This window comes from Mobula birostris, chromosome 2 (assembly GCF_030028105.1).
Source record: "Mobula birostris isolate sMobBir1 chromosome 2, sMobBir1.hap1, whole genome shotgun sequence".
Lineage (NCBI taxonomy): Eukaryota > Metazoa > Chordata > Chondrichthyes > Myliobatiformes > Myliobatidae > Mobula > Mobula birostris.
In genome coordinates this window covers 183967993-183993484 of record NC_092371.1, presented here as the reverse complement: position 1 = coordinate 183993484, position 25492 = coordinate 183967993, and the positions used below count along the sequence as shown (strand labels likewise).

The 25492-nt window shown below is 41.1% G+C and overlaps 1 protein-coding gene across 7 annotated transcripts in view; it reads right to left on the bottom strand.

Annotated features, from left to right (window-relative positions):
* trappc12 (trafficking protein particle complex subunit 12) overlaps positions 1-25492 on the bottom strand; it is a 162645-nt gene that overhangs the window by 131229 nt on the left and 5924 nt on the right. For 3 of the 7 annotated variants that reach the window (XM_072251157.1, XM_072251162.1, XM_072251158.1), the window contains exons 2-3: positions 22720-22834; positions 18493-19743 (exon numbers count right to left, since the gene is read on the bottom strand). In XM_072251157.1, the coding sequence (XP_072107258.1) occupies positions 18493-19737 (1245 nt within the window). In that variant the 5' untranslated portion in view covers positions 19738-19743; positions 22720-22834. Of the gene's footprint in view, positions 1-18492; positions 19744-19915; positions 19989-22719; positions 22835-25492 lie in introns of those variants that run through there. The other 4 variants (XM_072251159.1, XM_072251161.1, XM_072251160.1 and 1 more) reach the window with 2 other exon arrangements.

Sequence of the window (25492 nt, the reverse complement as noted above, 5' to 3'; positions counted from 1 at the left end):
TGCCTGCTATCTCTCTGCAGATTTGCTCTTCCAAGTCTCGTTGACTATTGGGTGGTCTGTAATACAATCCCACTAATGTGGCCATACCTTTCCTGTTTCTCAGCTCCACCCATAAGGACTCAGTAGACAAGCCCTCTAATCTGTCTTGCCTGAGCACTGCTGTAATATTTTCCCTAACAAGCAATGCTTCTCCCCCACCTTTCATTCCTCTGCCTCGATCACATCTGAAACATCGGAACCCTCGAATATTAAGCTGCCAGTCCTGCCCCTCCTGTAGCCAAGTTTCACTAATCGCTACATCATAATTCCACGTGTCAATCCACGCCCTCAACTCATCCGCCTTCCCCGCAATACTCCTAGCATTGAAATATATACACCTCAGAAGATTTTTACCACCAGTCACAACCTTTCTATCAGCGGATTTGCTTAAACTTTCAATATCATTTATTTTCACCCCAGCCACACTGTCAGCTCTGGCACTCTGGTTCCCAGCCCCCTGCAAATCTAGTTTAAAGCCTCCCCAATAGCACTAACAAACCTCCCTGAAAGGATATTGGTCCCCCTGTGGTTCAAGTGTAACCCGTCTCTCTTGTACAGGTCCCACCTGCCCCAGAAGAGGTCCCAATGATCCTGAAATCTGAAACCCTGCCCCCTACACCAGTTCCTCAGCCACTTGTTCCTCCTCCAGAGCATCCTATTCCTACCCTCACTGGCACCTAGCACAGGTAGCAATCCTGAGATTACCACCCTGGAGGTCCTGCTTTTCAACTTCCTACCAAGCTCTCTATACTCACTGTCCAGGACCTCTTCGCTCTTCCTTGCTATGTCATTGGTACCGATGTGCACCACGACATCCAGCTGGTCACCCTCCCACTTCAGGATGTCATGCAATCGATCAGAGACATCCTTGACCCTGGCACCTGGGAGGCAACAAACCATCCTGGATTCTCTGTCACGACCACAGAACCTTCTGTCTGCACCTCTAACTATTGAGTCCCCTATCACTACCACTCTCCTCTGTTCCCCCCTCCCTTCTGCACTGCAGAATGATGTCACTGGTCATGTCCTTAGATCCTGTGCAGATCAGCTGGCTGGGTATGACCTCTCTCTGCTTCAGGCTGTGGTTTCTTCCTGCTTTAGAAGACCGCTATCATCCTGGTACAAAAGAAAATCAAGATTGCCCAGTGGCTCTAACATCTATCATCCCAAAGTGATTTGGGAGGTTGACCATGGCATTAATCAACTCTGGTTTTCCAGGCAATGTAGTATCTGGACAGTAAATAACCTACATCAGGCCATTGTTTATTGACTCCTGTTCAGCCTCAAATACTATCATTCTAAGCAAACTCATCACCAAACTCCAGACCGTGGGAATTAGTGCTTTCCATGGCAAATAGAACCTTGGCTTTCTGATCAACAAACTTCAATCAGTAAAGATAGGAAGCAACACCTCCGTCATGATTGTTCTAAACACTGGTGCTCCACAAGGTTGCATCCTCATCCCCCTACTCTACTCCCTGTACACTCATGACTGTATGACCAGATTGTGCTGCAACTCCATTTATAAATTTGCAGATTATACTATTGTACTAGGCTACATCTCAAATAATGATGAGTTGAGAATACGGGAAGGGATAGTGAGCTTAATGACATGGCGTCACGACAACCTTTCCCACAATGTCAATGAAACAAGAGCTGGTCATTGACTTCAGAATTAGGGGTTGTGCATATGCTCCTGCCTACATCAAAGGTGTTAAGGTTGAGAGCTTCAAGTTCCTAGGTGTGAACATCAGCAGTAGTCTGTCCTGGTCCAACCACATTGATGTCATGGTCAAGAAAGTACACCAATGCCTCTACTTCCTCAGGAAGCTTAAAAAAAAAAAAAATCGGCATATCCCTGTTGACTTTCACCAATTTTTAATCACTGCATCATAGAAAGCATTCTGTCTCGATGCATAATGGCTTGGTATGGCATTTGCTCCGCATGTGACTGGAAGAAGTTGTAGAGAGTTGTGGATGCAGCTCAGCACATCAGAGGAACTAATCTCTCCTCTATGGATTCAGTCTAAACTTCTCATTGCCTCAGTAAAGCAAAGACCCCACTAAGCTCAAACTTTCTCTCTTTTCCCCTCTCCCATAAAGCAGAATTTACAAAAGCCTGAAAGCACATACACCAGGCTCAAGGATAAATCTATTACATCCTTATCAGACTATTGAATAAGCCTTTCATACAGACTTCTTGTATAAGATGGACACTTGGCCTCACAATCTACATCCTTATGATCTTGCAGTTCATCATTCATCTGCACTGTACTGTCTTAGTAGCTTTTACACATTATTCTGTGTTATTATTGTAATACTTTACCTCAATCCACTATGTAATGATTTGATCTCTATAAACAGTGTGCAAGACAGGCTTTTCACTGTATTTTGGCACATGCGACAAAACAACACAAATTGTATTTTACTTTAAGGCTAACTTGGTTTTGAATGCAAATGTCTTGTACTTTTTCTAGTTAATTGCATTTACCTGTTCTTGAGCACGTTTAAGTTCTCTACCTGAGAGTCGAAGCAAAATCAAGATCAATTTTTTCACTAACAATTAGGCTCATCACATAACTTGCAGCCTCTTGGGATACAGGATCTCTTACTTCACTAGAGCACTGTTGGCAGAATTTCAGATGGTGACAAAAATGCATACAGGAGTGAGATATACCATTTAGTTGAGTGGTGTCGCGGCAACAAACTTGCACTCAATGTCAGCAAGACCAAAAAGCTGATTGTGGACTTTAAGAAGGGCAAGATGAGGGAACATAAACCAATACTCATAAAGGGATCAGAAGTGGAGAGAGTGAGTAATTTAAAGTTCCTGGGTGTCAATATCTCTGAGGACCTAACCTGGACACAACAGATCGATAAAGCTATAAAGAAAGCAAGACAGCAGCTATATTTCATTAAGAGTTTGAGAAGATTTGGGTTATCAACTCCAACACTCAAATTTCTGCAAATGTGCCATGGAGAGCATTCAAGCTGGCTGCATCACCGTCTGGAATGTGGGGGTGGGGAGGCTACTGCACAAGATCAAAATAAGTTGCAGAAACTTGTAAAATTAGTTAACTTTATCATGGGTACCAGCCTCTGTAGCATCCAAGACACCTTCAAGGAGCAGTGCCTTAGGAAGGTAATGTCCATCATTAAGGATCCCCACCAATCAGGACATACCCTCGTCACACAGTTAGCATCGGGAAGGAGGTGCAGAAGCCTGAAGACACATTTAGCAATTCAGGAACAGCTTCTTCCCCTCTGCTATCTGATTTAAAAATTGACATTGAACCCAAGAACATGACCTCACTATAACTTTTTAAAATTTCTGTTATTTTGCTCTAGTTACTTTAACTACTTAATAGACCTATACACACTCAATGTAACTCAGTTTTTTCCTCTATATTTATTTACCATGTATTTCATTGTACTGCTGCTGTAAAGTTTACAAATTTCACGACATATTCCAGTGACATTAAACCTGATTCTGACTTTGATTTCTGACGTGATTGATGTGACCATTTTGGGTCTACATATACTGTCATGAATGGGGGAATGGAGTGGGGAAGCTGGAAGGAGGATTGGCTGTATGAGACGTCGTACACTCATCCGATGCACTTGCTTGGGCTTTCGCATGTTCCTGAAGCTACCTCAGGTTCTAAATGCCTATCTTGTATACTTTTGCTCTATTTTCATCTTTTCAGCCAATATTGGTCAGGTACAGGTATAGGCCAATAGTGATGTTACATTTTTTCAAAGCACAGTTTAAGAATATTCATGAATTACTTAATTTTATCTTCCTATTAAACTACTGCTATGATAGAAATAGTAGAACTTATTTTGAGATTTTGCTGTCAAGTATGTAAATGCTTTTCCATCAAGGCTGAGTAAATGTAAGTCGGGTCCCAATCCTTGTGATATTCACCAGGGAGAGTTTGGTTATATTGTCAACAGATTCAGAGGATTTTGTGGTGACAGCATTGGTACCGTTTCTCTAGTACTTTGCTATAGGTGGTCCACATCAAGGACGGTGCCCGATAGACCGCAACCTTTCTACAGAGATGAGATTTGGATCTTCAAACCTTATTTTCCCCAAATGGCCAAAGGTTGTACTGAGATTTTTGAGGTGATGACTCATCAGATCTCTGCTTTAGTTTAGACGTGGCTAGAGATCTGGGAAGTGATCCATGATCCTGCTGTAAACCTTTATTGTTGGGTGTCAGTGTTCTGCCACAGGGAAAGATTGATAGAGAATCTCATTTTGTAGATGTCACTGATTCTTTCAACACTTCACTAAACACATACTGTAAATGATTTGGAGTTTAGCCTTTGATCACTGTGTAGACAAGCATCATTGGCTTACAATAGTTCAATATCTGAGAATGCAGTGAGGTGAATTGTAGAACAGCTTTCCATTTACCCTGAAGATTAGTTTCACTGCAGTGGGAACCTTGGTGGAGACGAGATACAAAATTCTGATGGGAAAGTCTACTGGATGTGTTTAGAATAATTATACAGGCTGATAAATAGACTGTACTCAGATTGGGTCTGTTGCCAATTCACTCATTAAAATTGTAGTTTCCAAACCATCAAGTAGAATGAAGTCAAAATTCTAAGAGTAGTCAAATTTGAGAAGCATACACCACAGTCCCTCTCAATTGACAGAATCAAAGACTTCGGTGACATTTAAAAGATGGCATGCGTAATGTTTGATACTGCTTCCTGCATCCCTCTTGGAATTGTCATGAGGTGAAGATCATGTCCATCACATATCTAGATAAATGGAATCCACATCCCACGATTACAGGAGCAACTGTTTCACCATTGGGAGAAGGCTGAGTAGGACTACTCTTGTGCTGAATTTCCAAAGGCAGACAGCAAAGATATCTGTAATAACTACAATTTCTTTCTCCTTTCCTGAATATGGCCATAATTAAAGTGTAACTGATTGAACCGACCACATGCTCCTTTTCCTGCATTTAGGAGATGAATTTGTGAACATATCAAAAGTTCCTCCTTGCTAGGTTTTAAAATCTTAGCAGGGATAATATTTGCTTCTGAAGCTTCATTTTTTTTCCAGACTGAGGTGTTGGCAAGATTGAATCAAATGGTTTGCTGTAGGATCCTTCAAGCATCATCACATAAGACAAGGGAGCAGAAGTCAGCCATTCGGCCCATCGAGTCTGCTCCGCCATTTTATCATGAGCTTATCCATTCTCCCATTTAGTCCCACTCCCCCGCCTTCTCACCATAATCTGTGATGCCCTGGCTACTCAGATACCTATCAATCTCTGCTTTAAATACACCCAATGACTTGGCCTCCACTGCTGCCCGTGGCAACAAATTCCATAGATTCACCGCCCTCTGATTAAAAAAATGTCTTCACATTTCTGTTCTGAATGGGCGCCCTTCAATCCTTAAGTCATGCCCTCTTGTACTAGACTCCCCCATCATGGGAAACAACTCTGCCACACCCACTCTGTCCATGCCTTTCAACATTCAAAATGTTTCTATGAGGTCTCCCCTCATTCTTCTAAACTCCAAGGAATACAGTCCAAGAGCGGACAAACGTTCCTCATATGTTAACTCTCTAATTCCCGGAATCATTCCAGTGAATCTTCTCTGTACCCTCTCCAATGTCAGCACATCCTTTCTTAAATAAGGAGACCAAAACTGCCCACAGTACTCCAAGTGAGGTCTCACCAGCTCCTTATAGAGCCTCAACATCACATCCCTGCTCCTATACTCTATTCCTCTAGAAATGAATGCCAACATTGCATTCGCCTTCTTCACTACTGACTCAACCTGGAGGTTAACCTTAAGGGTATCCTGTACGAGGACTCCCAAGTCCCGTTGCATCTCAGAACTTCGAATTCTTTCTCCATTTAAATAATAGTCTGCCCGTTTATTTCTTCTGCCAAAGTGCATAACCATACACTTTCCAACATTGTATTTCATTTGTCACTTCTTTGCCCATTCTTCCAATCTATCCAAGTCTCTCTGCAGACTCTCCGTCTCCTCAGGAAGGATGGATCCACTATTAAGTACTTTTAAATACTCCTTTTAGCATGCACTGACTGCCTTTCTATTTGTTCATGAAGGAAGAATTAGGTTTTTAGCACCGTTGTTCTGAGGTAGCAGTACATTGCAAGGCATAACAATCACTATAAATCACAAAATAAACAGGTAAATAGCACAAAGATAGCAGTCATGGACTGCTTGGAAATCTGATAGCAGAGGGAAAGAATCAGTTCCTAAAATGTTGAGTTTTGAGTCTTCACCTTCCTGTACCTCCTCCCTAATGGCAATAATGAGAAGGGGGAATGTCCCAGATAATGATGGTCCTTAATGATGGATACTGCCTTCTTGAGCCAACACCTTTTGAAGATGTCCTCTTTGAAAAGTAAAGAAAAAGTTTGAAAAACTTCCTTCCAATATTTTTCAAGACATGGACAAGTCCAAAACATATGAATTAATGGAGCTTCTCCATTATTGCATCTACCACAGTAGGGAGATATATCGGAATAAAAATGAGATAGCTTATCTTTAGTCGTATGGGCTCTAAGTACCGCCTTAAATTGTATGAAGGAATAGTGAGCACATAGCGATGAAGTATTAACCAGTTTAAAAATTTCATTCCAAGTTTCCTCAGATATTGATGTCTGTAAATCTTGTTCCTAGAGATTCTTAGTTTTGTCTAAAGGAACATACCTCATCTCCAGTAACATACCATAAATATTAGATATTGAACCATTATAAAAAGGTGTCAAATTAAAAACTACGTCCAGTAAGTTCTTATCTGAGCTTATAGGAAACGTGCATAATTGAGATCTTAGAAAGTCTCTGATTTGTAGATATCTAAAGAAGTGAGTTTACTTTTCAAAGTCAATTTTAAGCCTAACCCTCTGATGGCCCTATTCGGTATTGTTGCAGGACAAGATATCAAGTTGAAGACATCTGATTTACATATTTTGGCCTTTAGCTCTCTTATAGCTAGGAGGGTGCTTTTGTTTAAATGGAAAGATGTTTCTCCTCCTACTCATGCTCAATGGTTATGTGATGTTATGTCATGCTTAGATTTAGAGAAGATTTGTTGTTCAATTTCTGAATCACATCAAGACTTTCAAACATCGTGGGGACCCTTTCTGAATTTTTTTCAAAACTTTCAAAACCCTCAATTCGTTGTTCAAATTAGATGTTGGCTATTATTAATTTTTATTATACGAGAAGGTATCTTACCATTTTTTCTCCTTAATAAACAGCTTTGGTCTTGGTCGGGGTTAGACTTTTTTTGTAATAAGTTGGTGTATTTCAATATAACTTTGCCTAATCTACATGAGTACGGGGTAATGAGATTGTTATTATGAATAGATATAATGTAATTGGTAGTTGGTTTTTTTTGACCTTTATGTATACTTTCTTGTATTCTGTATTCATCTATGTAGAAACTAATAAAAATATTGAAAAAAAAAAGGTGCCCTCTATGGTGGGAAGGGTTATACCCATGATGGAGCTGGCTGAATTGACAATGCTCTGCAGCCTCTTTCTATCCTGCACATTGGAGCCTCCATACTGGGTGGTGACATGATCAGTCAGAATGCTCTCCACTGTACATCTAGAGATTTGCTAGTTTTTTGCTGACATACAAAATCTCCTCAAGCTACAAATGAAGTACAACCTCTTGATGCCTTCTTCGCGATTGCATCAATGTGTTGGGCCCAGGATAGATCCTCTGACATATTCATGCTAAGAAACTTGAATCTACTCTTCCTTTCCATTGCTGACTAAATTACTATTGGTGGTTGATCTCCTGACTTTCCATTCCTGAAATCCACAATTAATACCTTGGTCTTGCTGACATTGATTAAAAAGATTGTTATTATGACACTTTAAGACCATAAGATATAGGAACAGAATTAAATCATTTGGTCCATCAAGTCTTTCATGGCTGATTTATAGTCTCCCCCCACCAACCCCATTCTCCTGCCTTCTTCCTGTAATCTTTAACATGTTTACTAAATAAGAAACTATCCACCTCCCTTTAAATATACCCAATGACTGGACCTCCAAAGATGTCTGTGGCAATGAATTCCACAGATTCACTACCAACTGGCTAAAGAAATTCTTCTTCATCTCTGTTCTAAGTGGACATCTGTCTATTCTGTGGCTCTACCCTCTGGTCCAAGACTCACCCACTACAGGAAACATCTCCACATCCACTCTATCTAGGCCTTTCAATATTCGATAGTTTTCAATGAGATCCTCTCTCATTCTTCTAAACTCCAGTGAGGACAGGCCCAGCGGTAACAAATGCTCCTCATACATTAACTCTTTTATTCCTGGAATCATTTTGAATCTCCTGTGGATCCTCATCTTCATAAGCAGCTCAAAACTGTTCACAATCCTCCAAGTGCGGTCCAAGCAGTGCCTTATAAATCCTGGGAATTATATCTTTGCTCATATTTTCTAGACCTCCTGAAATGAATGCAAGCATTACATTTTCCTTCCTTACTACTGACTCATCCTGCAAGTAAACCTTCAGGGAATCCTGTAGAGGCTGTTGCAAGAAACATAAGAATTTGATGGTCAGTGATTTTAACTTTCCACATATCGACTGCACCTCCCATACTGTAAAAGGGCTGGATAGGAAAGAGTTTGTCAAATGTGTTCAGGAAAGTTTCCTAAATCAGTACCTAGAAGTCCTAACTGGAGAGAGTGTGATACTAGATTTCCTATTAGGGAATGAGACAGATCAGGTGACAGGAGTTTGTGCAGGGGAACACTTTGCATCTCGTGATCATAATGGCATCAGTTTCAAGGTAATTATGAAAAATGATATCTCTGGTCCTCCTGTTGAGATTCTAAATTGGAGAAAGGCCAACTTTGATGGCATCAGAAAGAATCTGGCAAGTGTGGATTGGGACAGGCTGTTTTCTGGCAAAGATGTACTTGGTAAGTGGGAAACTTTCAGAAGTGAAATTTTGAGAGTAAAGAGTTTGTATGTTCCTTTCAGAATAAAAGGCAAGGATAACAGGTTTAGAGAAACTCAAGTTTCTGAGAGATATTGAGACTCTGGTCATGAAAAAAAGGAGCATAGCAGTATAGGCAAGTAGGAACAAATGAGGTACTTGAATACAGAAGTGCAAAAGAACACTTGAGGAGGAAATCAGGAGGGTTAAAAAAGCCATGAGGTTGCTCTAGCGGACAAGGTGAAGGAGAATCCTCAGGGCTTCTAGATGTATTAAGAGCAAAAGGACAGCAAGCAACAAAATTGATCCTCTGGAAGATCGAAGTGGTAATTCATGGATGGGGCCAAAAGAGATGGGGGAAGATCTTAAGTGGAATTTTTTGCATCTGTACTTCTTGGGAGATGGACACAGAGTCTATTGATAGGAGGCAATGTAGCAGTGAGGTCATGGACTCTAAACAGCTTGCAAAGAAGAAGGTGTTTGCTGTTTTGAGGTATATTAGGGTGGATATATCCGGACAGGGTGTTCCCTCAGAACCTGTGGCAGGCTAGTGCAGAAACTGCAGGGGCCCTAGAACAGATATTTAAAACATCCTTAGGGGTGCTGGAGGATAGCTAATGTTGTTATGTTGTTAAAGAAAGGAATTTATAGGCCTGTGAGTCTGACATCAGTAGTGGATTAGTTATTGGAATGTATTCTAAGGGACTGGAGTATTTGGATAGATAGTCAACATGGTTTTGTGTGTGGTAAGTTGTGTCTAACCAATCTTATAGAGCTTTCTGAGGAAATTACCAGGGAAGTTGATGAGGCAAGGACTACATGGCCTTTAGCAAAGCCTTTGACAAGGTGCCACATTGGAGGTTAGGCAAGAAGGTTCAGTTGCTTGGCATTCAAGATGAGGTAGTAAATTGGATTAGACATTGGCTTTGAGGAAGAAGCCACAGAGTGATTGTAGATGGTTGCCTCTCTGACTGGAGGCCCATGACTGCTGGTGTGCATGCCACTGGCTCTGTTGCTGTATGTCATCCATAATCAAAGATCTTTATAATTATACGGTAAACTGGATCAGTAAATTTGTGGATAACTGCAAGATTGGGAGTGTCGTGGACATCAAGGTAGTCTAGCAAAGCCTGCAGCAGCATCTGAACCAGCAGAAAAAAAGGACTGTCAAATGGCCGATAGAATTTAATGCAGACAAAGGTGAAGGTTTACACTTTGGGAGGATCAACCAGTGTAGGTCTTATAGTGAGCTAGAGGGCATTGAGGAGTGCGGTTGAACACAGGGATCTGGGAATACAGATCCACAATTCTTTGAAAGTGGTGTCATAGGTAGATAGGGTCGGAAAGAAAGCTTGTGGAACATTCACCTTCATAAATCAATGTATTGAGTACAGGAGATGTGATGCTATGTTGAAATTGTTGTGCAAGATATTGGTGAGGCCTAATTTGGAGTATTGTGCTCTGCTTTGGTCACCTGCCTACAGAAAAGATGTGAATACAATTGAAAGAGTGCAAAAAAAATGTACAGGGATATTACCAGTACTTGAGGACCTGAGTTATTGGGAAAGATTGAAAATGTTAGAACTTTATTCCTTGGAATGTAGAAGATGATAAGACCATAGACCATAAGACAAAGGAGCAGAAGTAGGCCATTCGGCCCATTGAGCCTGCTCCGCCATTTTATCATGAGCTGATCCATTTTCTCCAATTTAGTCCCACTGTCCCGCCTTCTCACCATAACCTTTGATGCCCTGGCTACTCAGATACCTATCAATCCCTGCTTTAAATACATCCAATGACTTGGCCTCCCCTGCTGCCCGTGGCAACAAATTCCATAGATTCACCACCCTCTGACTAAAAAAATTTTTTCGCATTTCTGCTCTGAAAGGGCGCCCTTCAATCCTGAAGTCATGCCCTCTTGTACTAGACTCCCCCATCATGGGAAACAACTTTGCCACATCCACTCTGTCCATGCCTTTTAACATTTGAAATGTTTCTATGAGGTCTCCCCTCATTCTTCAAAACTCCAAGGAGTACAGTCCAAGAGCGGACAAACGTTCCTCATATGTTAACCCTCTCGTTCCCGGAATCATTCTAGTGAATCTTCTCTGTACCCTCTCCAACGTCAGCACATCCTTTCTTAAATAAGGAGACCAAAACTGCCCACAGTACTCCAAGTGAGGTCTCACCAGCGCCTTATAGAGCCTCAACATCACATCCCTGCTCCTATACTCTATTCCTCTAGAAATGAATGCCAACATTGCATTCGCCTTCTTCACTACCGACTCAACCTGGAGGTTAACTTTAAGGGAATCCTGTACGAGGACTCCCAAGTCCCGTTGCATCTCAGAACTTTGAATTCTTTCCCCATTTAAATAATAGTCTGCCCATTTATTTTTTCTGCCAAAGTTCATAACCATACACTTTCCAACATTGTACTTCATTTGCCACTTCTTTGCCCATTCTTCCAATCTATCCAAGTCTCTCTGCAGATTCTCCATTTCCGCAGCACTACCGGCCCCTCCACCTATCTTCATATCGTCAGCAAACTTAGCCACAAAGCCATCTATTCCATAATCCAAATCGTTGATGTACAATGTAAAAAGAAGCGGCCCCAACACTGATCCCTGTGGAACACCACTGGTAACCGGCAGCCAACCAGAATAGGATCCCTTTATTCCCACTCTCTGTTTCCTGCCAATCAGCCAATGCTCTATCCACATATGTAACTTTCCTGTAATTCCATGGGCTCTTATCTTGTTAAGCAGCCTCATGTGTGGCACCTTGTCAAAGACCTTCTGAAAATCCAAATATACAACATCCACTGCATCTCCCTTATCTAGCCTACTGGTAATTTCCTCAAAAAATTGTAATAGGTTTGTCAGGCAGGATTTTCCTTTAAGGAATCCATGCTGAGTTCTGCCTATCTTGTCATATGCCTCCAGGTACTCTGTAACCTCATCCTTGACAATCAACTCCAACAACTTCCCAACCACCAACGTCAAGCTAACAGGTCTATAATTTCCTTTTTGCTTCCTTGCCCCCTTCTTAAATAGCGGAGTGACATTTGCAATCTTCCAGTCTTCCGGAACCATGTCAGAATCTATCGACTTTTGAAAGATCATCGCTAATGCCTCTGCAATCTCCACAGCTACTTCCTTCAGAACACGAGGGTGCATTCCATCTGGTCCAGGAGATTTATCGACCTTTAGCCTATTCAGCTTCCTGAGTACTTTCTCTGTTGTAATTGTGACTGCGCACACTTCTCTTCCCTGCCACCCTTGAGTGTCCGGTATCCTGCTGTCTTCCTCAGTGAAGACTGATGCAAAATACTTGTTCAGTTCCTCTGCCATCTCCTCATCTCCCATTACAATTTCTCCAGCATCATTTTCTATCGGTCCTACATCTACTCTCACCTGTCTTTTACTCTTTATATACTTGAAAAAGCTTTTAGTATCCTCTTTGATATTATTTGCTAGTTTCCTTTCATAGTTAATCTTTTCTCTCTTAATGACCTTCTTGTTTTCCTTTTGTAAGGTTTTAAAGACTTCCCAATCCTCTGTCTTCTCACTAATTTTTGCTTCCTTGTATGCCCTCTCCTTAGCTTTAACTTTGGCTTTGACTTCTCTAGTCAACCACGGTTGCATCCTTCTTCTACTCGAAAATTTCTTCTTTGTTGGAATATACCTGTCTTGCACATTCCTCATTTCTCACATAAACTCCAGCCACTGCTGCTGTGCCGTCTTTCCCGCCAGTGTCTCTTTCCAGTCAACTTTGGCCAGTTCCTCTCTCATACCACTGTAGTTTCCTTTACTCCACTGAAACACTGACACATCAGATTTCGGCTTCTCTTTTTCTAATTTCACAGTGAACTCAATCATGTTATGATCACTGCCTCTTAAGGGTTCTTTCACCTCAATCTCTCCAATCACCTCCGGTTCATTACACAATACCCAATCCAGTACAGCCGATCCCCTAGTGGGCTCAACAACAAGCTGTTCTAAAAAGCCATCTCGCAGACACTCTACAAATTCTCTCTCTTGAGATCCAGTGCCGACCTGATTTTTCCAATCTACTCGCATGTTAAAATCCCCCACAATTATCATAACACTGCCCTTCTGACAAGCCTTTTCTATTTCCAGTTGTAATTTGTAGTCCACATCCCTGCAGCTGTTTGGAGGCCTATAAATAACTGCCATCAGGGTCCTTTTACCCCTGCTATTCCTTAGCTCAACCCATAAAGATTCTGCACCTTCCAATCCTATATCACCTCTTTCTAATGATTTAATATCATTTCTTACCAATAAAGCCACGCCTCCCCCTCTGCCTACTTTCCTATCCTTCTGATACACTGTGTATCCTTGGACGTTCAGCTCCCAGAGACATGTATCCTTTAGCCAGGTCTCAGTGATGGCCACAATATCATACCTGCCAATCTGTAGCTGTACAACAAGATCATCCACCTTATTTCTTATGCTGCGTACATCTAAGTATAACACCTTAAGACCAGTATTTGATACTTTTTGCTTTGATTTCACTGCAACTTTATTGCACTGCAACTCATCCCAATGGCTACACATTTGCCCCATCACCTGCCTGTCTTTCCTGACATCTTTAGTGCTCTGCTATGATGGAGGTATACAAGGGTGAGGAGTGTGTGGAATGAGCTGCCAGCACAAGTGATGGATGTGGGGTTGATTTCAATGTTTAAGAGAAATTTGAAAAAGTACATGGAGGGCTATGGTCTAGGTGCAGGTTGATGGGACTAGGCAGGTTGATGGTTCAGCACAGATTAGATGGGTTGAAAGGTCTATTTTGGTGCTGTAGTGTTCTATGACTATTTTCCGATATTCATCTGGAATTATTACAAACTATATTCATAAAATTATAAATGAGAGTCATATAATTTCCCAAGTATTAACTCAGTCCTTACAACCAACATAACATTTTTAGGGAACGTTATAGCAAGGTGGTTTCTAAGTAAGTAAACAGAAATTTGGTTGGGTTACATTTAAAGTATTGTATATCTTTATGTTACCCCATTACGGAAAGGACGTGGAAGCTTTCAGAAGGGTACAGATGAGTTTTACCAGGATGCTGCCTGGATTAGAAAGGTATGAACTACAAAGGTAGTGACAAACTTGATTTTTTTCCTCTCTCTGACGCATTGGAGGCTGAAGAGAAACCCGTTAGGAGTTAATAAAATTATGAGAGACACAGACAGTGTTGGCAGAATCTTTCTACCTAGGGAGACATACCAAATGCATCCATTTAAGATGAGACGGGGGTGAAGTTTAAAGGAGATATGCAGGGTTCTTTTGTAGAGAGAGAATGGAAGGTGCCCTAAATTGGCTGCCAGTGGTTGCGGTGGAAGCTGTTATGACGAGGGTATTTAAGAAGCTTTTAGATAGGCACTTGAAAATGCAGGAAATGGAGAGATATAGATCATGTGCAGCAGGAAGAGATTTAATTTAATTAGGTATCATGTTTGGCACAGATGTCATGGGCAAAATGGTCTGATCCTGTTTTATGTGTCCTCCAGCACAGCACAATGATTGACACCGCATGCTTGTTGTGGCCAATTTCCTCACATCCAGCTTAACCCAACAAGTGTTGAGCCTGTACACTTTGCCAGTGGAAGAGTTATCAATACCCTTTTTTAGCATCTCCCTTCAATAGATCACTCACTTGCAAAAGAAAACAAAGGTCTTCACAACTCTTTAGTCTATCGTGAATGATTGTATTAGCATTATGGCCACAGAAGAAATTTGGATGTAATAATGACAAGAATTTGTTCTACATGAAGCATCTTCAACTTAGGTTTTCATTTTCATACTTATGTCAATCTTACTGATGTACTAACACTGGCTCTCATCACCAAATCACACCTTGATCTAACCCCCAAACATGTTCTCCTTCAACATGCTCACTATACTACTCCATCTTGACTTTCATTTAAAATAGCATTTTACCAACTGTAATAAAAAATTTCTTATCAAGCTATTTTCATTGCATTCTTCCCCTGGCCTTTGCACTAAGAAACTTATTATCTAGTGCAAATTCAAACTCCATCACAATTCCTCTCTTAATCTTACTTAGCCTTTTAAGCCTCCATTATTGGTCATCACTGATTCACCTCCACGACCTCACTATTCCCATCAAAGGTGTTGCTCCACAAATGAAAACTAACAGCAAAATATTATGACATCTCATATTTTTATAAAACCACAGCTGTAGATCATAAAAAAAATAACAGCATAGTACAGGCACTTCAGACCATGATGTTGTACTGACCATTTAACCTACTCCTAGATAAATCTAATCCCTCCTTCCCACATTAGCTTCCATTTTTCTATCATGCATGTGCCTATTAAATGTCCCCAATGTATCTGCCTGGCAGCAAGTTCACACCCATTGCTCTGTGTAAGAACCATATCTCTGCAAACACCCCTCTGCTTTCCTGGAATCACCTGAAAATTATGTCCACTCCTATTAGCCATTTCTACACTGGGATAAAAAGTTTCTGGTGTCCATTCAATCTAAGTCCCTTATCATCTCTCATCTGCTTCCAATCCAAAGAGAAAAGCTTTAGCTTGCTCAACCAATCCTCATAAGACAATCTAATTTAGGCAGCATCCTAGTAAATCTCCCCTACACCCTCTCAAAAGTTTCCATATCCTTCATTTAATGAGAAGACCAGGAATGAACATAATATTCCACGTGGTCTAACCAGAATTTTATAAAGCCACAACACTTCTTCACAGCCCTGAACTCAAATCCACAGACTAATGCAGGCCAATACACCAAACACTTTCTTACAACCCTATCAACAACTTTGCAAGATCTAGGTTTCCTATAAACAGTATATTATATTATATGGAAAATAAACAATATTTCCTCCAGTGAAAGATCTATGTGGCAGGATCCCTCTGTTCCTCTGTACTGCCTTGAATCCTGCCATTAACTCTATATTCTGTCTTCAGTTCGACCTTCCAAAGTGAATCACTTCAGAATTTTCCTGGTTGAACTCCATCTGTCACTTTACAAGCCCAGCTCTACACCCCAACAATGTCCCATCATAATCCTCAACAACCTTTTATATAAGGAGTTCCCAACTCTCTTTGGGTTACTGCTTTATTGGGTCCCATATCGTGTCCTGAGTGTCTGCTCTCCCTCTACTGCCATTACATAAAAATGATAAAGAACTTTGATTTATGATGCACAGTTTAAACTGTCCTTTACTTAGCACCTAACTCTCAGAACTCACTTTGCAAAACCTCATCCCTCTTGCTATCCATGTCATTGGAGCCTACATGGACCACAACCTCTGGCCGCTCACCGTCCCACTTAATAATGCTGGGAACTTAATCCGAGATGCCCCAGGCCCCATCACCTGGGAAGTGACACACTATCCAGGGATCGCATTCTCTTCCACAGAACCTCCTTTCTATTCCGCTAACTAACAAATCCCTTACCACCACTGTGTGCCTCTTCTCCTCCCTTCCCTTCTGAGCCAGAGCCAGACCTGGTGACAGGGACCTGATCACTGTGACTTTCCTCTGCAAAGTCACCCCCTATCAGTATCCAAAGTGGTGTTCTTGTTGTTTAGGGGATGGCTCCACTGGCTGGTTAATCCCTTTCATCCTCCTGACTGTCACCAGTTTCCAGTCTCCTGTACCTTGAGTGTAACTATATGTCCTATCTATCATCCCCTCAGCCTCCCGAATGATCTGGAGTTCATCCAGTTTCAGTTCCAACTCCTTAAATGTGCAGTACTAGAAGCTGCAGCTGGATGCACTTCTTTCAGTTGAAGTCGTCAGGGACACTGGATGTCTTCCTGCCTTCCCACATCCCACAAGAAGAGAATTGGACTGTCCTACCTTGCATACCTACTGTTCTAACTGTGTAATTATAAAGAAGGAAACAATAAATAAATTGACAAAAAAAAATCTACCTGCAGCTTTTCACCTTCTCTTATTCGACTCTTTCCTTGCTAAAGCTTCAAGGAACTAAAGTCTCAAAACCCCACCCTAACAAAGGCCACCTCATTTCTCATTTACCCCTGCCTTATTTTAATTTGATCTTTGATTGGTCACTGTGCAAAGGTCCGTTTGAACTTTTTTTATGTTCTTGAATTTGTTCAAGAACATTTTGACCCAATCTTATATAAAATAAATCCTCTTGTTGAAAAGTCAATAACAGCATTTTCAAGATTAGCAGTTTGCAAACTGCAAGGCCATAGTAGATGGAAACTCCAGTCTGAACAGTTTTTCCATTACCCTATAACTTATTACAATACCCTAACAATTTTTCAGTGATCTTTTCTACAGCAGCTCTAAATACGTGAGTTTTCCAAATAGGTTGTGCTTAATTAAAGGGGGCAGCAGTAAAAGGAACATCAACAAATTAATAAAGTTTACTACATTGTGAAAGATGTTTGGCAGGGCTATCAACTTTGAACCCAGATGATAAATAAATGTGTATTCTAAATGATAAGAAGCCGAAAACAGACTATCACAGACAGAATTAGAAGTCCAGGTATGGAAATCACCAAAAAGTAGCACAGATATAATAAATAATTAAAAACAATTTATTCACAATTATATCAGGAATAAATATTAAATGATGATAAAATCCATTGCCTGGTACTCTTTTGAAAGGCAGAAAATTAAGAAAGAAGATCTAATTGATGTATTTCAAATAGTTAACAGAAAGCCTATTTACTCTGGTGAGAGAGTGATAACCTTCAAATTAGAGGCAAATCACTGATGTTAAGATGTTCACAGAAAAACTGATGGAAATGTTCTACTCAAAAGCAGTACAAACACACTGAAGTTAGAAAACAGAAAAATTCTGTTCAATGCAAAGAGACTAGAACTTGCAGCTCTATCCCAATATACTCACCCTTTCCTTTAGCTACCACTATAATCAATCTTAAATGATCTGGTCTCTGCTTCCGTCACTAACTTTGGATGTGATATCTTCACAACACAAGCAGTAAAAACTTCTTGCTACTGCACCTTAAATTTTTCACATTTTCAAAGCTATACCTTTGTCTGAAACTATTCTATTGTGTAATTTTTCATAATTTAATGCACCAGCTTTAAACACCTCACAACTCATGGTCTATTCTTCAAAGGGTTAGGGTTAATTGACCCTGAATTTTTAAGTATTTAATGTTGGTTTCTCTTCTTATCTAAGCCTAGGAGTTTAAACTGCACTTATGAAAGGGTGATCTATTACTTAATAGAATAAATTACTTTTGTAAAGAACAGACTTTACATAGCTTTCAGTAGGGAAAAGACCCTAGAAAGAAAAGTAAATATAATATATACTATATACAGCATTTGTATTCATCCAAAGAAACATTATTTTATTCCCTTATGAAATGCATACCTGGATCTAGCAGGCTCAATATTAGAAATGCTGTCAAATTAACAACTGCCAGCATTTTCATGACACAGAAATGACACGGACTTACTTGTACATTGTCAAACTTTAAACCAGGCATGGTCAACTTCTCCTTGTCAATGAATACTGTGTTGTACTGTTGAGTAGCTACAGAAATTAGAATTTTCCTAGTCTCTTCAGATGGAAGCCAAGCATCATACCGCCTGTCTATCTCACTCATATTTAATGCTGTTGCAAAGGGATCGTCACTTCCTGCAAATGCTGCTTGGAGCTGAGTGAAGGGCTTGGGTGACAGAGATGTTTCTGTAGATGATGCTGCCGAAGGTGTTATACCATTTCCTATAATGAAGGATTTGTCTGTGGGGCTAGATGGACTCGTTATCCCTGGAGCAGAAAGTGAGGACAATCGATCAGGCACTGAAGCACTAGCATTTGGATTGCTAACAGAAATTAAAGATGTTGACGTAAATGAGTCAAAAAATTCTGCTGCTGATGAACTTGAACAGACATCGTCTGTGAAAAATTTGCTTAGGCTAGGACTTGGATGAACTCCAAATAGTGGTTTATTTGGAGCATCAATGATAGTTCCAAAGCTGGGAGATTTTACCATCTGCGGTTCATAGCCATCTGCTTTCAAAGGAGTATTGACCTGGTCTTTGTCTTGCTTGTCCTGATTAAAAATTGTGCACACTGGCAGATTTTCCTCCTTTGCTGAATGAGTGGTTACTGGCACCTGACCCTGTTTCTCCTGCAATTCTAAGTCAACCTGGCCATCTGATCCATTTTCAGGACTTTCTTCTGGAACTTGATCATCTTCTGATCCGACTGCAAGTTCCAGATTCTGTGTGGCAGACGTTTCATCCTGCATTGGAGTTTTATCATCATCAGCATTATGTACAGATGTTACATGTTCAATTTGTTGAGCAGAAGCCTCTTTATAATCCTCCTTTTCAGAACGTACTGGTGGAACATCACCACATTCCATGTCTAAAGCCTCTTCACAGTCATGCAGCATTGCTAGGTCTCCAACATCACCCTCACTATTACTAGGTGAGTCAGATATTATTACACTCTCCATCATCTGTTCATTAAGCTTGTCCATTAGATTCATTTGACAGGTATCAGGCAATTTATCTGTGGGCTCTGATACAAATGTATCAGCATGTAGGTCAATATTTTCTGTTCCAAATAGCAATTGCTGCTGCTGAGTATGAGATTCCTGGAGCTCTGTTTTCATATTCTCTTTATTCATCTCCTCACCAATACTTAACGCTACAGTATCAGTAACCTTGGAGCCTAGTTGAAGATTTTCCATATTTTCCTGCAACCAAAATTCATAATTTTAGTGCGTTGCATATTAAAATTCTGCTCCAACATTATGGCCAATCTGCAGCCTCCACATAATTCACATATGTTAACATTAGTAGGAGAATGGAATGGCTAGTTTAAATTAAATTATTTTCTTTGCTGGCAACTTATTGTCACACTTGTACCTCCACATTGATTGTGCGTCCACCCTTTTGGTGCGGTCTTTCATTGATTCTACTATGGTCCTTGGAGCTACTGTGTATGCCCACAAGAAAAAGAAAATGAATCTTAGGGTTGTATTTAATGGCATATATTTACTTTGAATTTTGAAATTATATTGATTTAAATGTCTAACCCTTAATAAAAAAGTTACTTCCTCCAAGCCACGTATTATTCCTTGACTTAAAAAAATGACGACAATGTTGCATTAGTTGTTAAAAATGCAATGCTAATATACCTTTGTTGGAACTACTATCCCCCACACACTTACAAATAATAGGTATTAACAGCAATTTTATAGGCATGGTTGAATTTTACAACAATAATTTGCACCATCTGAACAGATGATCTAATTTGGTACAAGTACTATGCTATATGCTTTCAGAACTGCAGGAAAACATTAAAAGATTTGGCATAACAATCTGTTCAAAACACTCTGATAAAAATTATATGAAAGAGCTAGAACTTTGCAACTTTTTTTTGTCAACTATCTGTTTGTCAATGATAGGACAATCCCTAAAGGTATATATGCACCACTGATTCTGTCGTCTTCAAGCAGGCTTTAATGGTTAGCTTAAGCTGCTATGTTGAACACAACTTCCAGATCCTGTACTAGAGAACACAAATAATTGTCTGACATACAGAAAATAAACATTCATCAGCAGCTTTAGCAATTAATCTTTTCATCAGATGGATATTCATATATGTAGTCTGGGCTGCTTCCAAATATTTAAACATCTAATTAACAGTAAGATTATATAACATGCAAGAAAGACAGATTTAGCTTTTTTGTTAATTATAGGGCAACCTTTAACCCAATACAAAGGTTTGATATGAAGACAATTATGGACTGCAGTAGACTAGTGGAAACTAATATAATCCATCATTATAAAAATTAATTATGTTGTCAACAAGTTACATCAACAATTCCGCACATAATTTGCTTTAGTAATTCAGTCTCAAAAGTAGTTAAAATAATTTTCATTCCTACATGGTGTTAAATATTAAAATTCTTTTCCAGGTCATTTGATGACATTAAAGTTATATTGATTCAGTGAGCTCCGTGCTTGCCATGACGCTGAGCTCTTCTTCCACCGCCTCCATCTCCGTGCCTACTTCTTTGGCAAAGGCTCTCCAGCTCTCACCAAGGACCCCTTCTCCTGTCTTCAACCCTGCTTCTCTTCCTGGACACCCCGCTCCGGTCTTCTGCCTGCCCTGGATCTTTTCATTGCTAACTACTGACGAGACATCGACCGTCTTGACTTCATCAATCCTCTCTCCAATTCTAACCTCACTTCTTCCAAATACATTGTTCTCCACTCTCAGACACCTTCTCTAATTTAGCTCTTGAAAAGCGGTCTACAAACAACCAGGCCATTCTCTACCATACCATCACCATTGATTCTGAGGATCTCTCAACCACTGCCATCTACCTCATAGTTTCCTTACCCCGCACCCAAGATCCACAAACCTGTCTGTCCAGGTAGACCCATTGTCTCTACTTGTTCCTGCCCCACCAGACTTAAATCTGCAGACCCGACTCATTTTTAGCCCCCCTAGTTCAGTCCCTTCCTACTTACATCCATGATAATTCACACACTCTTACTCTTTTCAGTAATTTCAAGTTCCCTGAGCTCAATCATCTTATTTTCACTCTGGATGTCCAGTCCCTATATACTTCTATCCCCTAGTCAGGAAGACTTCAAAGCTCTGTTTCTTTTTGGACACCAGACCCAACCAATTCTCCTCCACCACCATTCTCCTCCATCTGGTGAAACTGGTCCTGGCCAATTCTCTGGACTCTTTCAAGAAAGAGTTAGATAGAGCTCTTAAGGATAGCAGAGTCAAGGGATACGGGGAGAAGGCAGGAACAGGGTACTGATCATAGATGATCAGCCATGATCATAGTGAATGGCAGTGCTGGCTTAAAGGGCCGAAGGGCCTACTCCTGCACCTATTGTCCTCACACTCAATAATTTCTCCTTCTGCTCCTCCCACATCCTTCAAACAAAAGGTTTGGGCACTCTCATGGGTTCCAGTTATGCCTGTTTTCTGGCTATGTGCAACAGTCAATGTTCCAAGCCTAAACTGATATCACTCCCCAACTTTTCCTCCACTATATCGATGACTGCATTGGTGCTGTTTCCTGCAACCGCGCTGAGCTCATGGACTTCATCAACTTTGCCTGCAACTTCCACCCTGCCCTCAAATTTAACTAGTCCATTTCTGACAACTCCCTGCCCTCTACCCATCACTGTGTCCCTATCTCTGGAGACAGCTTATCTACTGATATTTTTTTTTTTATAAACCCACTGATTCTCAAAGCTACCTGGACTATACATCTTCCCATCTTATTACTTGTAAAAATGCCATCCCTTTCTCTTAATTCCTCTGTCTCTGCAGAAGACTCTAGAACTAGTCTCTAGAACTATGGAGATGTCCCCCTCCTTCAAAGAAAGAGGCTTCCCTTCCTCCACCATCAACGCTGCCCTCACTGGCATCTCTTCTGATTCGCACACATTTGCCTGCCCTCACCTCATCCACCTGCCAACCTACTAGTGATAGGGTTCCTCTTGTCCTCAACTACCATCCCACCAGCCTCTGCGTCCAGCACATAATTATCTGTAACTTCTGCCACCTCCAAAGGGATCCCACCACCAAGCACATCTTCCACTCCCCCACTCTCCACAGGGATCTCTCCCTGAACAACCCCCCTCTCCACTGATCTCTCTCCTGGCATTTAACCTTGCAAGCGGAACAAATACTACACCTGTCTCTACACCACAACCATTCAGGGCCCCGAACAGTTGTTCCAGGTGAGGTGACACTTCATCTGTGAGTCTGTTGGGGTCATCTATGGTATCCGGTGCTGCCAGTGTGGCCACCTGTATAATGGTGAGACCCAACATAGATTAGGAGATTGCTTCGCCGAGCACCTACGAAGCCACACTCAGGTTGGAGGAGCATTCCCATTCTGATATGTCAATCCATAGCCTCCTCTATTGTCACGATGAGGCCACAGCTAGGTTAGAGGAAGAACACCTTATATTTCATCTGTGTAGCCTCTAACTAGATGGCTTGAACACCGATTACTTGAACTTCCAGTAATTTCTCTCTCCTCCCCCCTCAACTTTACCATTACCCATTTAAACTTCCCTCTCTCACCTCATCTCCTTAACTGTTCATCAACTCCCTCTTCCTTTACTTGCATGGCCTTCTGTCCTCGTAAATCTCCTCTGCACCCTTTGACGGAGTAGATGGTAAGTTGATGGAGAAGATGGTAAGTTGATGGAGAAGATCCTGAGAGGCAGGATTTATGAACATTTGGAGAGGCATAATATGATTAGGAATAGTCACCATGGCTTTGTCAAAGGCAGGTCGCGCCTTACGAGCCTGATTGAATTTTTTGAGGATGTGACTAAACACATTGATGAAGAAAGAGCAGTAGATGTAGAGTATATGGATTTCAGTAAGGCATTTGATGAGTACCCCATGCAAGGCTTATTGAGAAAGTAAGGAGGCATGGGATCCAAGGGGACATTGCTTTGTGGATCCAGAACTGGCTTGCCCACAGAAGGCAAAGAGTGGTTGTAGATGGGTCATATTCTGCATGGAGGTTGGTGACCAGTGGTGTGCCTCAGGGATCTGTTCTAGGACCCTTACTCTTCGTGATTTTTATAAATGACCTGGATGAGGAAGTGGAAGGATGGTCTAGTAAGTTTGCTGATAACACAAAGGTTGGAGGTGTTGTGGATAGTGTGGAGGGCAGTCAGAGGTTACAGCGGGACATTGATAGGATGCAAAACTGGGCTGAGAGGTGGCAGATGGAGTTCAACCCGGATAAGTGTGAAGTGGTTCATTTTGGTAGGTCAAATATGATGGCAGAATATAGTATTAATGGTAAGACTCTTGGCAGTGTGAAGGATCAGTGGGATTTTGGGGTCTGAGCTCATAGGACGCTCAAAGCAGCTGCGCAGGTTGACTGTGGATAAGAAGGCATACGGTGTATTGGCCGTCATTAACAGTGGAATTGAATTTAGGAGCCGAGAGGTAATGTAGCAGCTATACAGGACCCTGGTCAGACCCCACTTGGAGTACTGTGCTCAGTTCTGGTCACCTCACTACAGGAAGGATGTGGAAGCCATAGAAAGGGTGCAGAGGAGATTTACAAGGATGTTGCCTGGATTGGGGAGCATGCCTTATGAGAATAGGTTGAGTGAACTCGATCTTTTCTCCTTGGAGCGATGGAGGATGAGAGGTGACCTGATAGAGGTGTATAAGATGATGAGAGGCATTGATTGTGTGGATAGGCAGAGGCTTTTTCCCAGGGCTGAAGTGGTTGCCACAAGAGGACACAGGTTTAAGGTGCAGGAAAGTAGGTACAGAGGAGATGTCAGGGATAAGTTTTTTACTCAGAGAGTGGTGAGTGCGTGGAATGGACTGCCGGCAACGGTGGTGGAGGTAGATACGATAGGGTCTTTCAAGAGCTATTTGGATAGGTACCTAGAGCTTAGAAAAACAGAGGACTATGGGTAAGCCTAGTAATTTCTAAGGTAGGGACATGTTCGACGTAACTTTGAGGGCCAAAGGGCCTGTATTGTGCTGTATGCTTTCTATGTTTCTATGTTTTCAATGTCCTCTCCTATCAGATCCCCCCGCCCTTCTCCAGCCCTTTATCTCTTTCACTATTCGACCTCCCAGTTCTCCTACCACCTTGTACTTCTTCCTACCCTTCCCCCCACCTTGTTTTTCTGACTTCTCATCTTTTTTTCTCTAGTCCTGATGAAGGGTCTTGGTCTGAAATATCAACTGTTTACTCTTTTCCATCAATGCTGTCTGGCCTGCTGAGTTCCTCCAGCATTTTGTGCATGCTATATTAATTTGCCAACTCTTTAAACATTTTTATCTTCCTATGCTCAAACACAGTATAAGAAAGAAATACTTATCTTTAATGAAAGACTGTATATAAATTTTCCCCTCAAAATAGTCATGATCATCTCCGAACTATTCTAGTCACCTATTCATTATGAAACAATTGTTCGAAGGCAAATTATGTTTAATTCATGTTGCACATTTAGATTTCCATTGTGTTTCTGAATATTCATTCATGACTTCTTTCATCCCTTTCCAAACCTAAAATTGTTTATTTTCCAAACCCTAAAATTTATCTGCTCCTTTGCTTCAAACCCTTGAACATCACCACTTTTAAATGCTCCAGCACCAATAGCTTCAGCTTCAATACCCTCCTTCAACATTTCCACTTGAATCAACGTTTTCAGATACCATCCATGTGGGAAAAAAATTGGCTACCACTGGCAGTTTAAGGTCAAACACGAGGAAATCTGCAGATGCTGGAATTTCAAGCAACACCTATAAAAGTTGTTGGTGAACGCAGCAGGCCAGGCAGCATCTCTAGGAAGAGGTACAGTCGAAGTTTCGGGCTGAGACCCTTCATCAGGACTAACTGAAAGAAGAGCTAGTAAGAGATTTGAAAGTGGGAAGGGGAGGGGGAGGGGGACATCCGAAATGATAGGAGAAGACAG